This window comes from Nothobranchius furzeri, chromosome 9 (assembly GCF_043380555.1).
Source record: "Nothobranchius furzeri strain GRZ-AD chromosome 9, NfurGRZ-RIMD1, whole genome shotgun sequence".
Classification (NCBI taxonomy): Eukaryota; Metazoa; Chordata; class Actinopteri; order Cyprinodontiformes; family Nothobranchiidae; genus Nothobranchius; species Nothobranchius furzeri.
The window spans coordinates 25,095,649-25,110,799 of record NC_091749.1 but is presented as its reverse complement, the minus strand read 5'-3'; the positions used below and the strand labels follow the sequence as shown (position 1 = coordinate 25,110,799).

At 44.4% G+C, this 15,151-nt stretch overlaps 1 protein-coding gene across 4 annotated transcripts in view; it reads left to right on the top strand.

Moving 5' to 3' along the window:
• Positions 1-10,120, top strand: part of LOC107381977 (A-kinase anchor protein 13) — a 201,188-nt gene extending 191,068 nt beyond the window's left edge. For 2 of the 4 annotated variants that reach the window (XM_070554723.1, XM_015953921.3), the window contains 5 exons: positions 1,293-1,343; positions 1,484-1,756; positions 5,251-5,430; positions 5,625-5,916; positions 9,906-10,120. In XM_070554723.1, coding sequence (XP_070410824.1) covers positions 1,293-1,343; positions 1,484-1,756; positions 5,251-5,430; positions 5,625-5,916; positions 9,906-9,958 — 849 coding nt within the window. In that variant the 3' untranslated portion in view covers positions 9,959-10,120. The remainder of the gene's footprint in view (positions 1-1,292; positions 1,344-1,483; positions 1,757-5,250; positions 5,431-5,624; positions 5,917-9,905) is intronic. The other 2 variants (XM_070554721.1, XM_070554722.1) reach the window with 2 other exon arrangements.
• The last annotated feature ends 5,031 nt before the right edge of the window (positions 10,121-15,151 follow it).

Genomic DNA, 15,151 nt, shown 5'->3' with positions numbered 1-15,151 from the left:
AGAACCAGAGAGTGAAGTTTGTCCACAGGACTCTGCTAATACCACACCAGACGTGTCCACTAAGGAGGGTGTGCTCAAACACGAAGGGGGTTCAGTCACTCCGGTTCCTCATCGTATTTCAACACATTTTAATGAAAGGCCTGCTTCCATCCCTGCATGTTGGTCTGGTCTGTTTTTTTAATATTTGCAGATTTATAAAACGTGTTGTTGTAAACCCAAACAGATCCCGGTTCAGGTGATCTCTGTGTCAGATGGTAACAAACGTTTGGGGATCAGAGGCTTAGTCCACGTCTCATCGTTTAGTAGTTAGACTACATGTTGTAACACGTGATCACATTCATGGTGGCGCCATTGGGAAAACTGTTGCCTTGCAGCAGAAAGGTTGCTGTTACAACTCCTGCATATGTGGAGTTGCCATGTTCTCCTCATGCATGTGTGGGTTTTCTTCCACACACCCAAAACACGCACGTCAGGTCTGGATAGCTAATGTGTTCATTTTCTCTACCAGGAACTGCATGTTGGACAGCAGCTGTTAAGACTTGACAACAAGGCTACTTTTCTGTTATCCTGGTTAGCATTAGCAGAGCTAACACCAGTGCCTCTCCTGGCCCCCATTATGGTTTATGTTCTAGTGACTGAAGACAGAAACCCGTTTAGCTCAACCCTCTCCTGTTCAGTGGAGATGCACAGATTCTGGTTTTAGAGGCCCAAACTGATGTCTGACACTTGCACAGCTCCAATAATGGGCTGATTCAGAATTTGCTCAAAAAACTACTACAGACTGGACCATTGTTAATTATCCATTAGTGCTTAGTGACGGTGAATAAGGATCAAAAGGATTTAAACATATGATCGCTTGGCCAGAAAGATGGTTTTCACCAGTGAAGCCTAATTTTGGCCATTTGAAGCTACTAGCTGCTCATTGTGCTTGTATGTGTATGTGTATGTGTGTGTGTGTGTGTGTGTGTGCGTGTAATGTCAGCGCATCACATCCAAACGTGCTGTCTGAGAAGTGATTTCTTGCAGCTCCCAGATCATTTTAACATGCCGGCAGACACTTGCTGCTGAGAGCAGGTCGCCGATCTGGTTCTGTTGTCTGTGCCTTAAAAAAGAAAATGTCACATTTATAAAGTGATTGTGTTATTGTTTCTGTCAAAAGTTCACTGGTAAATACGTCACTGCTGCCTTGAGTGATGCGTGTGGAGCCAGCAGCAGCAAGAGCTTCAGACCAAAGCATGGCTCTGAACCCAGCAGGTGGTGTGACTCTCATTGTTCTCTCTTCTTTCTAACAGCAGGTTCTCCACAGCGTCTCCAACCTGCATCTCCTGCTCAGCACTCTGCAGGTACACCTCCTCCCCACCACGCCTTAGCTTTTTGCTGCCACTGTGAATATGAACTACTTCTCTACTTGTGTGGGAACGAATGCAAGTGTCTGACCTACAGATAGATATAGTCATGTCTGACGTGTCTCTGTCCATCTCAGGCGGTGGTGGTCCAGCAGGACAGCTATATAGAGGATCAGCGACAGGCCCTGAGTGAGCGCTCCGCCTCCTGTGCGTCTTTGTTGCGGCCCTCCTCGCGTCCTGGCTCACTGATTGAACAGGAGAAGCAGCGCAGCCTGGAGAAGCACCGGCAGGAGCTGACATCCCTGCAGAGACAACAGGCAGCTCACGCTGAGGAGAGGAGGAGGAGGGAGAGGGAGTGGGAGCGCAGGGAGCAGCATCTCTCTCAGAGGGAGGCGCTGGTGCACTTACAGGTAACCATGCATCGTCTTCCTCTGGCTCTGAGCTGACACGCTAGACTGGTTCCCCTGCTGAAGCTTTATCAGTGGAGTCATGAGGACGGGTGTGTGTTAACGCTGAGGACGGGTGCATGCTCATATTTACAGGTGCTGGTCATAAAATTAGAAAATCATGACAAAGTGGATTTATTCCAGTAATTCCATTAAAAAAGTCACGGGGACCCTCTTCCTCCCTTCAGAGGCTGAGGCCGGTGAGACGCTTCGCTCCTGCAGCACCTTCCATTCCTGTTCCCATGCTCTCCTGTATTTTTAATTCTAAACTTACAACAAGATGTCCAGACACACATCTGAATCCTTCTGTCAGCGCTTCTCCTCAGGAACATCCACACACGACGCTCACCTCCGCTGACTCAGTGACGCAGGACACTGATTTAAATACCGTTCAGACAGCAGTCGCTGCCAAAAACATCAGATGTGTATAGGAATCGGCACCACATATGAAAGTGACATGGATCGGATCTGTGCATTTTCGTAAAAAAAATCAGGGAAAAGAATCGGATTTGATGCGCTTTTGCATGCAGTGTGAGCATAGCCTTAGATTCATTCATTACACACAGACAGATATATTTCTAACGTTTATTTCTTTTAGTGTTGATGATTGTAACTCACAACTAATGAAAATCCCAAATTCAGCATCTCACAATATTAGAAATCAATTAAGACCAATGCAAAAAAAAGGAATTTCATAAATGTTGGTCAACTAAAAGGTGTGAACATGAAAAGTATGAGCGTGTACAGCACTCAGTATTTAGTTGGAGCTCCTTTGGCCTGGGTTACTGCAGTAATGCAATGTGGTAGGGAGTCCATCAGTCTGTGGTACTGCTCAGGTGTTATGAGAGCCCATGTTGCTCTTCTGAATTGTTGGTCTGGCATATTGCATCTTATCAACACCCCATAGATTGTCTATGTGGTTAAGGTCAGGTGAGTTCTCTGGCCAATCAACAACAGGGATACCATGGTCCTTAAACCAGGAGGTAGCTTTGACACTGTATGCAGGTGCCAAGTCCTGTTGGAAATGAAATCTGCATCTCCACCATAAAGTTGGTCAGCAGCAGGAAGTATGAGGTACTCTTCCTGGTAGATGGTTGTGTTGACCTTTGACCTCAGAAAACACAATGGACCAACACTAGAAGATGACATGGCACCCCAAACCATCACTGGCTGTGGAAACTTTAGACTGGACCTCAAGCAACGTGGATTCTGTGCCTCTCCTCTCTTCCTCCAGACTCTGTAATGCAAAATTTACTTTCATCAGAGAACATAACTGTGGACGACTCAGCGGCAGTCCAGTCCTGTTTGTCTTTAGCTCAGGTGAGACACTTCTGACACTGTCTCTTGTTCAGGAGTGGCTTGACACAAGGAATGGGACAGCTGAAACACATCTCTTACATATGTCTGTGTGTGGTGGTTGTTGAAGCACTGACTCTAGCTGCAGTCCACTCTTTGTGAATCTGCCCCACATTCTTGAATGGGTTTTGTTTCACAATCCTCTACAGGGTGAGGTCATCTCTATTGCTTGTACACTTTTCCTACAACGTCTTGTCCTTTCCTTCATCTCTAATAATGTGCTTGGACACAGAGCTCTGTGAACAGCCAGCCTCTTTAGCAATGACCTTTTGTATTTTGTCCTCCTGGTGCAAGTGTGTCAGTTGTCATCTTTTGGACAACTGTCTTGTCAGCAGTCTTCCCCATGATTGTGTAGCCCACAGAACTAGACTGAGAGACCATTTAAAGCAAGTTTGTCCAAAGTGCGGCCCAGGGGCCATTTGCGGCCGTCACTAGCGTTTTTAGAATTAGAGAACCAAGTATCTCCTGGAGGCTGTTGATATAAATTCATATATTTGAATATTTTATTTTCAAATTTTACAAATTTTAGGCCTTTTTTGAGCAAATGAAAAATATAAAATAATGTTTGCATTCTTAAAAAAAAAGTTTTTGTGGCCCGTTTTAACTTCATGATTTAGGCCCTCAACTTGAAAGGTTTGACGTCCCTGATTTAAAGGCTTTTGCAGGTGTTGTTAGTTAATTAGCCAATTAGAGTGTTGCACCAGGGGTGTTCAATGTTGAACCTTTTCACAATATTCTAATATTCTGATACTGAATTAAGGATTTTCATTATCTGTCAGATTAAATCATCAAAATTACAGAAATAAACATTTGAAATACATCACTCTGTGTGTAATGAATGAATATAATATACACGTTTCACTTTTTGAATGGAAATAATGAAATAAATCTACTTTGTCACCATAATCAAATTTTATGACCAGGAAGTGTTTTTGTTTGCACTTTGGTTTATTCCATGAACATTTTGTTTCTTAGAGTTCTGGCTGCATAAGTCCAACCTAATGGTTCTTGTTTCAGAACTACATCACCCATAATGCAGAGGGGCAGCAGCTTCTACAGAGTGGATTTACCAGGGTTTAGCAGAACAGTCAGAATATGTTACTCCCACCATGTGAAAACCCAGTTGTTTTGCTTCCTAAACTAGTGGTTTATGTTATTATTTTTCTATTCAGGAAGTTAAAATCACTATTTGTCTTTTATCTCATCCACTCAGCTGCATCTTTGTTGAACGGGTTAATTAGAAGGCTTCAGCTTCCATGTAGATTTTCTGTTTATCCAATATTATATTCTTGTGTTAATATTAAACATGTAATCCTGTTTTCAGCATTAAGTCTCACAGATTAAAACCTGACATTTGTTGTTTGGTAACTTTCACATGTGAAAATTCACATATTTAACAGAAGGAACCTGATATTTATTGGGAATATAAAATATTACTTTAAAAAAACTGAATGTCCCATAGTTCATGTTGGCGTGGAGTTTAACTAAATAAATCTGCAGTTGTTTTTTTTTGGGGGGGGGGGGGGGGTCATATCGGAATAAACAGACCAGAACAGTCCCGACGTAGAGCTATTATCAGTAGATGTGACTCACTGTCAGACCTCTTTCCATCCTGGATCACAGCTGATTTGTTCCACTGTTAATTCAACATGTGTTTTATCTAAATTCACAAGAAAATCCTTCGTATTTGCATATGTGAAGCTTCCTGTAACTGATGTCCAACCTTTTAAATTCTTCTTCCTTTAAAGGAAACAGGAAGTGAAGTGAACATTTCATAAGCACACGTCCGCTCTAACAGGCAAATCAGAGGACTCTAAAGTATTACCTCAGCACCAGTAGAGCCTACGGTTTTTCTTTTTTTCTGCCATTAAAAGTGCCATTCAGGCTCATTTTATGGAACAGAACAGTTCAACTCCTGAGACTAGTCTTGATGCTTTTTCCTGTGAATCGTCAGACACTCTTTATTCTGACCTTGAGCAGGTCACAGCTGTCTGGTGTTTCTGTAGTCTCACAGTTCTGCTGCTGCTGCTTTGTGGAAGGCCAGAAATCTCTCCAGCAGCGTTACAGTAAAACTGTGCATGTCTCCCTCCCTACCAATGCAGGAGGAGCAGATGCAGAAGCTGCAGCAGGAGCTGGAGGAGGAGCAGCAGGAGCTGCACAGCAAAAAGGAGGAGTACCAGAAAGACCTGGAGAGACTGAGAGATGCTCAGAGGAAGCTGGAGAGGGACAAGGACTCAGTGAGGCGGCAGATTGACAAGATGGAGGAGGTTGGTCTGAGTGAGGTGAGCTGAAGGAGCAGCTCCAGGGCGGCCCACACAGATAACCAAAGTAAAACCTTTTGATTTGATTTTCTGAGCCAGAGCTGTTCTGGAATCAGGCATTATAGTTAATTAACATCAGAGCATGAGAATCAGCTGGCCTCATGACCATTCACTCACAGCTGCTCATGCGCCTAACCTCCTTCCTGTGCTTCCAGAGAACTCCCTCCACAACATCCGATGAGTCTCTGTTCCCCGGCAGCTCCCAGTCCCTGGAGCTGGACCCACTGGAGCTCTCCTCCTCCTCCTCCTCCTCCTTGTCCAGGTTACAACCCCAGCGCTCCAAAACCAAAGGGAAGGGCCTGAATCCCTTCGCCTCCACCTCCTCCAGCCTGAAGGGTGGCGAGGCCAACAATCAGATCTCCAAGAGCTTCCTGCAGCTGGGAAAGAACAAGAGCAAAGATGGGAAGAAGAAGAAAAAGAGCAAAGGGGGGACCCCCCAGACAGCAGGTACGGATGGATCCACATGAATTATTAAATGTACTAGTGAGTCCGAGAGCCGGAGTGTGTTTTATTGTGAAGGAGACTTCACGTCAGAAGCACGACATTTCATTTTGACTTCTGCAAAGAGGAAGAGACAAAAGAGAAGGATGTATGATGGAGGTCTGGATTCTGGTTAGACTGTATTGTTTCATGCAGCAGTGCATGCTGGGTAGACCAATTAGTGGGGCTACTAATTTAGAAATACTGGGGTTTCCCAATGATTCCAGAAATACTTTTTTCTGTTGGTTGTTGTGATTATTAGCCAACAAATAATTTGTAAGCTTTACTTACTCTTTGGATTCATCAATAAAATTCGTAAATATGGAAATATTTACAGATTTATTACGTAATTAGGATATCCGTGGATATGCCTTGGGGCACCACCCCCTTTAATAGGGGAAAAACGAATCTGACCCTCTATCAATCTGTCTAAAGTTCGTAAAATTCCTTTAACGAGCAGTAGTCGTATTTTATCCAGCACAGACAAATTTACTTGAGACAAAACTTAATTGGCAATAACATTAATGACTAATATGATCACCTTAGCTCCTTCAAAGTATTAGCCAATCAGTATCAACCAACTTATTTTAATCAAACGAATAACAAGCAATGAAACAATGAAATGATAATGTGACGTGATAATCTAATCCGATAGGTGGGGTAACATGACGTAACCAGGTAGTGATAGGTTGATTACCAAAATGGAGGGAGTTTTTGAAAACAAAATGGCGGATCTTTTGTTTGGCTGAACAAAGAACCGAACCGCGCGTGTGGGTGTGTGTGTGTGTGTTCAGCTTGTCTTTCCAAACGTCAAACTGCGATGTGGGCAAGCTTTCACAGTAACTTAATCAAAAACCCCTCAAATCGCTTCACAAAGCTCAAGAAAATAAACAACAGATCAATCAAAGGCAAGTGGAATATCTAAAACAGTCTGTCAGCCTGGCCACAGCATGAACAAACTCAGATATTAACAATAAAAAAACGGATCTTACTTTGAGATGTCCGATGGCGTTTTGGTACGGAAAGAGAGAAACCGTCTCTTATTTTAAAGCGGTCACGCGGTCGACCGCTTGTTCTGGACTATAAGAGAAATCGGGAGAGAAAGAGAGAGGGAAAAAGAAAATCTTGTCAGCGAACCCGAAGCGTCCCTCGGTGTTCAAACGGACCAGATGGCGTTTTCCGTTGCTTCCAGCAGTCAGGCCTCGTGCCAACGCATCGGTAGAAGCAAAGGCAGCGTCTCTCCAAACCAGATGAAAACCCTGGACAAAAGAGAGCGATTTCCGCTCTGCGCTTCAGCTTTATAGATCCTCCAGCGGCCGGACTCTGGGGGGGCCGGCCAGGGTTGGCGTTGCTTGATGACGTCATTAAGCTGCTGCCGGCTGCAGAGGATCATGGGAGATGAGGTCCCTGCTGACGCTGATCTCAATATGCCTTATTTATTTACGCTTCAGGGCGTAGATGGCAGTCTTTTGGAGAAAATACTGCGTAGTAATTTTCTCATGAGGGCAGGACCCCAACATGGTGATTCTAAAGTTCATCTTTTAAAAGATCCAGCTTTGGTCTGTGTCCGAATAATGTGGACACAGACCATAATAAACGATCTGATGCGTTAATCAGCTTTCCAGAATGACCAGAATCATTCTGGTCGTGATATTTTCTCTACATCCAAGCTTCCCTATGCTAGTTTCAATAACTCAGAGTAGAGGCAGCTTTAAGCCCAAATAAAATTCTCTTAAAACTTTCAACAGTTTATTTTTCACCATTTTAATGTGTTTACAGGTAAACACACAAAGGCAGTAAGCTGTTATTGTAACCGTCAACCACTAAAAACAACGAATACAAAGAAAAGTTGGGTCTCCAGAACTATGCAGCATAAGAGACACACAGACATACTGGTGTACATCAGGAATTGCACAAGTATTGAACAAATACTGAATATTACATTGATGTTATTGTGTACCAGGATAATGCCAGTATTAGTTAAACTGAGGAGTTGTCCACTTTTACTGCTGAGGGGATGAAAGACCTACGGTAGCATTCTGATTTACATCTGGAATGTCTCAGTCTGCCTCTGAAGGAGCTGTCCATGGTCTCCACAGTGGAACGCGGTGGGTGTGAGGGGCTTTGCGAGATGGAGCTCATCTTCTCCACCGTCCTCCTTTCACACGTCTCCTCAAATGAATCTAGTTAAATGATAAATGACCTGCAATGGTACAGCGCCTTTCAGAGTAAGGACTCCAAAGCGCTTTACACTACAGTGTATCATTCATCCATTCACACACACATTCATACAATGGTGGGGATGAGCTACAATTGAGCCACAGCTGCCCTCGGGCGCACTGACAGAGGCGAGGCTGCCGAGCACTGGCGCCACCAGTCCCTCCGACCACCACCAGCAGGCAAGGTTGGTTAAGTGTCTTGCCCAAGGACACGACAGCAGAATTCTCTGTCCGGAGCTGGGATCGGACCTGCAACCTTCCGATTACTGAACAACCCGCTCAACCTGTGGAGCTAGCTCTGCCCCGTAAGTTGGCAGCCCAGTTGCATGTGAACATTCTCAGCAGCAGCTAAAAGCATCCAGGAGTCACGTCCAGGAGGACAGTAAGGGTTTAGAACGTAACATCAGCTGGTAATCCAGGGTATCCGCAGGTCCTTAAAAAGTCTTAAAAAGTCTTAAATTTGCTTTTCCAAATTTAAGGCCTTAAAAATCATTAAAAATGACAAATAAACCTTAAGTAGTTTCCAAAGGTCTTAAATTACCAAAGACCCAATAAACAAGATTCTTTTATTTCTATAAAATTCTCGTGAATTTCTAGTTAGTGGTCAGCATTTTTTGTGTATGATATTGGCGTAAGCGGAACCGTACACATTCGGTCGGTTGTGACGGGGGCTATTTTTAGATGAGCATGCTAGTGGGAGTTTGCGCCATGGGGATGTGCAACATTAATGGTAACTGGATGGCTAATCCCACGTTCACGACGTGGTTAGCATCGGATCCAGGCAATAGCTGGAAATTATAGCTGAAATTTAATTTTAAAAAATTGCTTAAATTTGGTCAAAGTGGCCTTAAAAAAGGTCTTAAAAAGTCTTAAATTTGGCTCCCTTAAACCTGCAGATACCCTGTAATCGTTGTTTTGAACCAACACACTTTTTTCTGCACTCAGACCCGTTCCTAGCTCATCACACACACCTGGGAATGGCTGAAACTTTCCCTTCAGTGTTCACTTGTAGTTGTGTACATATGTGGCTGTCGTCTGCAGTCGCTGAATCGTCGCACCATCAGTGTGAACTGAAAGTGTAATCAGTTAAAACTGACTTTGGGTGCAGCTGTGGCCTGTTAGTGTCTGTAGGTTTCTGCTCCCGCTCTCTAGTTCAGTCGTGAATCCAGCAGCTGTGTTCCTGATTTGATTAACTCACATCCGAACCTTCAGACAGGTCAAAGTCTACAAATAAACTCCTGCATAGATCCAAGAAGTGTGTCTGCTGGGACTGGTTTCATCCATCAGAGGATGAGTGGGCAATCTGTCAGCGCTCTGGACCAGGAGGAGAGATGACTACAGCAAGAAAACCCGTGTCAGGATTATACGGGCCTGGCTGTTATTCTAAGACTAATGTGTAAAAAACACCATCCATCCCTCACGGAGACGGAGACAGACGTGAAGCGTGTGGACGTTTATCAGTGAGCCACACAAAGTTAGCAGCACACCTGAATGCTGCTACTTCCTGGTTCTTCTGATTTCTGACTCCCCCCCCCCCCAGATCGGATTCATAAGTCATGCAGGTCACTGAGATGCTTCGTGGATTTGTTGCGATATGTGAGTCAGGAAAGTGAATTATTTAGCTCTCCTAGATTTCAGGGGGAGCTGTGTTTACAGCTCACACGCACTTTTCAAAATAAAAGCATTGATGAAGCGGTTTCCTTAGCTGTGTGATGATGTCTGCTCTCCTCCACACAGATCCCCAGTGTGTCCCGGCTCCTCATATCGATGGGGAGATCTTCTTCTGCTGAGGCACTGTGCTGACCTTCTCCTCCTCTTAGTCATCGCCACGGACCTGCTACAATTCCCTGAGTGGAGTGTGTTCCTGCCAAGTGAACCCCCCCCCCCCCAGACTCTACAAAGTGACATGCAACCGCCACACCGCTGGGATCCTCTTCGGAAGGGCCTGGCTAATTCTCCAAACCTCCTCCATGCAACAATAAAGGGAAAAGTTTAATTTTAAAGTGAAAAACCACTGATTTTAGTTAATAGAGGCGGTCATTTTAGGGTTTTATTATCCTGGGACTCAGTCATGACTCACATAACTGCCTGATTCCACAAAGAAATGTTTAAACCTCCTTATTTTTAGACACCATCTCAGTGAAAATGCGACCGGCCACCCTCCCCCCTTTTGGATGAAGCTCCGCCCACATAAGGGGCTGCTCATTCACACCATCAGGAGGTTTTTCCGTGTGACTTCAGCCAGATGCACAGACACAGCTGACTCCCACTGCCGCTCAGAAACGCGTCTGAATGTCAGAGAATTCCACGCGGCACCGGAAAGTCCTCACCGCTAATCACATTCATTAGCTGCTAATTGAAGACTGCAACCACTGAAGGGAAATGCTGTTGTCGTGGCAACATTTCTTTATCTGCACAGTTTCCCTCCAATATGAAGCGTGATTACATCCTCTGAATTAGCCTGTAGTTTGTCAGCAGAATGGATTTGGCCGCTGATGGGTGAGGTAATCCTCTGTGATGGCTTCATGCCATCAGTCACAGCCCATGATGAGGTTTTCATGTATTTAAATCATGTTGTCTTCATTTTGGAGTGAAACTTCAGATTTTTTCAGACTGTGCAGTAATGAAAGGATTGAGCGGCGCTATCTCTCCGTGTCAAATGGCTCAATTCATATCCTTTTAGTGTGTTGTAGAACCATGGATGGATATTAGCTTGATCCCCACGTTATCTGCCCGTCGGTGAGCTTTTCTGCAGCCCTCATCCTTCATCAGAGCGCAGACGAGGGGCTTTCCTCCATGTTTTAATTGCATGTAGCTCTGCAGGTGGCATACTAATGTCTGAACCTCTCACAGCTCTGCTTACAGAGTCGGTGCACGCACTGCTGAGGACGAATCTGTTGATTTATCAGCTTTTTAATGACCACATTTGAGTCTGATCATTTCACTTTATTCACTCTGTGTTTTTCAGCACTTTGGTCCCAAAGCAGTGATTGGTTTGTTTTTAATTGGTTTGAGTCGAGAGGATTTTACTTTTCTGCTTTGTTTTGTGTTTGTAGTCGTCGTTTATTCAAAGAGCGACGATGTGTTGGAGTAAAGAACCAGCTGGTGGCTCTTCTCATGTGTCTCTGGAAGGACCTGTCCTGTTATTTTGGACCCACCCAGCCCATGTTCAGGGCAGCACAGGTGCCTGCTGGACAGGTAGCCTCCCTCCCCTCCCGTCTCATTGAAGTCCCTGCTCGTGGACTCTGGATCCAGGTGGTACCTGGTCCTGTTAGCAGCTTACGTGGCCTGATGGATGATGGGTTTGGTGAAATTCCCCTCCCATTCCTTCAGGTGTGTTCTGACCACCAGGGAGCGCTGCACCTATAAACAAACTCCTCTCCCCTCCTGCGTCTCCCTGCCGCCGCACGTCTGATTTCCCAGCGGGTCACCGCCGTATGGAGAAAACGTGATGCTCTGTGACATTTCCCGTCTGCTTTTGTAATCGACTGAAGGAACAAATAAGTTGTCAGATTATAATTCAGAGAAACAGCTTTAATGTAGGGCGAAGACGAGGCTTAGACAAGCCCCTTTCTCCCAGGGACAATCAGAGCTCCCTCACCGATGGCCAGCCTGTCCATGAGACCGACGTGTCCATCAGGTGGACCCCACATAGCCTTAATGACTAAATGCACTAGAGTAGAAGCCAGCGTGTCCTCAGGAGGAATGAGGAGAGCTTTGATACCTCTGTTTTCAGTCAAAGGAAATGTTTGTACTAACTGGTACACTTTTGTTCCTCAGCAATGTAAAAAAGAAGGGCAAACTGTAAATATGATTAATGTATAAAACAAATCCAGTGTAAAAAAAAACTAAAACTAATGGTTTTGATTTGTGATCTATTGCAACATTTTGTAAGAATGTTTTATTTATGTATTCTCCTCATCCTCGAGTGGTGAACAACGTAAAGGCATATTTCTCACAATAAAAAAAATGATGATAATGCACATTCTGAGCACTGGTCTATTCCCACTGTGAGAGGACTACCTGCTCTGGTTCTACTGGGACCACTAGAGATTTCTCTGCTTTTACAGCGGGACTCGTCTCTCCAGGAGTTAAGGTCTGATTCAAAATAGACCCAAAAGGTGGGGAGTGCCTAACAACGATATGACCCTGCTCAACTTTTCCAGGAAGACCTTAAAATGTTCATATAACTCATGAGAATGGTGCGAGGTATCAAACTGCTGCTTCTAAATGTGTTGTGAGCAGTTCAAACAAAGTTCTTAGATTCACACATAACGCTGTCAAACACACACTAGTCATGGAGGATCCAGTGGGTCCTTGGTGGTGGTCCTTTGGTCTTTTATTGTGGCGGTTTTGGAGAGAAGTACATCACCATGGTAACTCAAGGTGCCAAGAAGAGTAATGGTACACCTCTGACGTCGTGGGGTGGTGTGATGTATACTGCGAGTAGGGTTATGTTGGGCATGATGGAACAAACTAAATATCCTCCGTCAGCTGGAGGGGCGATGGTTTCAACTGTTTTGCTCTTCGCAGTCGCTGGGTCCACCTCAACCTTCTCTGGGTTCTGTTGCTGGGCCTGAGGCCTTCCATCTGAAACCGGGTCAAAAACAGAACAATGTTCATCAATCCGTTTGTGTTTCATTTGTGTTCTCGGTTCTCCGGTGCTCCATCTATTCTGGTCCTGGACGTTTTTAATTTTGTTTTGTTTTTGAACCGCTGAAAGAGAAAAACAATTAATGCCCTCATTTGTTGACGAGGTAATGAAATAGCAACTGCTAAATTCTGCTAACGCTTAGATTTCCTGTTCCTGTTTGTTGCGAGGCTGCAGTCTGAGCACCACCTCCGCAGGAAGAGGCTGACAAAGATCTAGACGGATTGACGGGAGTGTTGGTTTCTCCTGATAAAGAACAAGCAGCTTTCATCTCACTGCCCTCTGGTTACCTCCTCTCTGGAGTGGTGTCTCCATCTTAACAGGATTATTCTGTGATCAGATACCTTACGGTCACATTTTGAAAACAATTTCTTATGATTCCACATATTTCATCCATTCTCCAGAGACAAAACAGCTGGTTGGACCAATCAGTTGAACCAAAACAAATACGAGTTTGATCTGCTCGGGTCTGTTGGTGAGATTCCATACAGGGCTTTTCTGCTTCTGGTTGTCATGGTGATGGGAACAAGGAGGAACTTGGGGCTACAGATTGCACCAACATTTTTCCAAATTAGGAATTCCATCATATCCTGGAGGATGAAACTAAAAGCGGCTCATCTCTCACACACGAGTGTGTGAGGCCTGGACGAACAATGAGGAACAGCTGAGAGTTCATGTGCATTTTCAGACTCACGAATTATCTTCCACTGATGAGATAAATGTAGCATTGTTGAGCTAATTGCTGTCACGCGATAGCTCTCTAATTCTGTCTAATTGATAGTTTGAAAGCAGCTTTGAAATCGGTGGAGATAAAACCACCAGTTTAATCAAAGCGTCATCGCTGTCCAAAGGGCTGATCTGTTCCACTCACAGGACGTCCCCCTGCTGCACTCAGTCTCAGGACCATCTCTCGTCCACGTCCCTCCTCTGGACAGATCTGCAGGGACAGAAGTAAATCTGACTTCTGTTTAGAGTTTTTGTTTCATCTCACTTCTTCCTGTTGTGAGGTGACTCCTCTGGTGTCATTCAGATAAGTGGAACTGTATCTGGCTCCATACAGACTTGTTCTTCAGACAAACACGTTTGCATATCAGACAAAGTTACCTGAGTAAATACAAACTACAAAGTTCACATACAAACCCAACGGTTCACATGTGGAAGAATGTCTCCTCTTCTTCAATGAAGACCAAAGTGTGTCTATCGAGGGGCAATGGCTTCTGGTTGCCCCCTGGCGTGATCCTTTGCACCTCTTGGGGGGTGGGGGTGGCAACTTGGCTGCTCCTGCGATGGTTTTCCTGGGGTTTCCATACTTTGATAGCCTGGCCTGCCAGACTCGTCTTCTGTTTAATTCTGCACAGAGAAATGGTCTGGGAACTCTCCTATTCAAATAACCACGCCCCCTGAGAATTCTAACCGAGCCAATCAGCACTGAGTAGCGTACGTCACACACCACAACGCTGAGTTTGTCATAAACATGGCGACTGAAGCAAAGTTCACTGCGACTCTCGGTGGGGTCGGCAGCTATCTATTTAGCCAGCTGAAACATTTACTTTGTTTATAATTTAGTTGTAATGTTTATTTTCTGCAAAAGATTTATGTCTCTAAAAGTTATTTGAATTTGGTCTTTCCTAAACAGCATTTTAGTTGAAACTCTGCTCACAAATGGACTCACACTGGCTAAATAAATAAATAGAAAAGCAAACACATTAGACATTATATTTTTAACGGTATACCAATAAATGGTTAAAAACATAGTACTGGCAAGTGTAGCTAGAAAAGAAGAAAAAAGTTGGTGCCGTTACCGGGAGGCGAACCTGCGCAAAATTACATGCCAAGCTGACTGCACAACCACTTCACCACTACATCTGATAACAAGGTAGGGGCGTCACATGTAATTGTGCCATCCAGTGTGTTTTTGTAGATGGGATGTATGATTTTTCGGCGGTGTCTCAGTAGAAGTCGTTTTCAGAGATAATTTGTCAGACAATTCACAGAATATCCAGATTTTAGAACCAAGAGCAGACCCGCTTTGGAGGAGAGGACCAAAATGAAGCTGAGATGGGAGGAAAATGTGTGAATGAGGCCAAAAATGGCTTTGGCGTGTTTCTCATGAGGAAATGACAGTATAACATGGTAAAAAGTTCCAAAAGTTAGATTTTTTTATTATAAGGAACCTTTACAAAAACGGTTCAGTTAACCTCTCAACTCCATCCTCAATCTTGCATTTTAGATGATACTAGCTATAACACCCTCTTTGGTTCCAGAATGCTATTAAGTCTGACAACTGGAAGGAATTGGACTGACTGATGGAATGGGCGGGGCTGACTCAGGG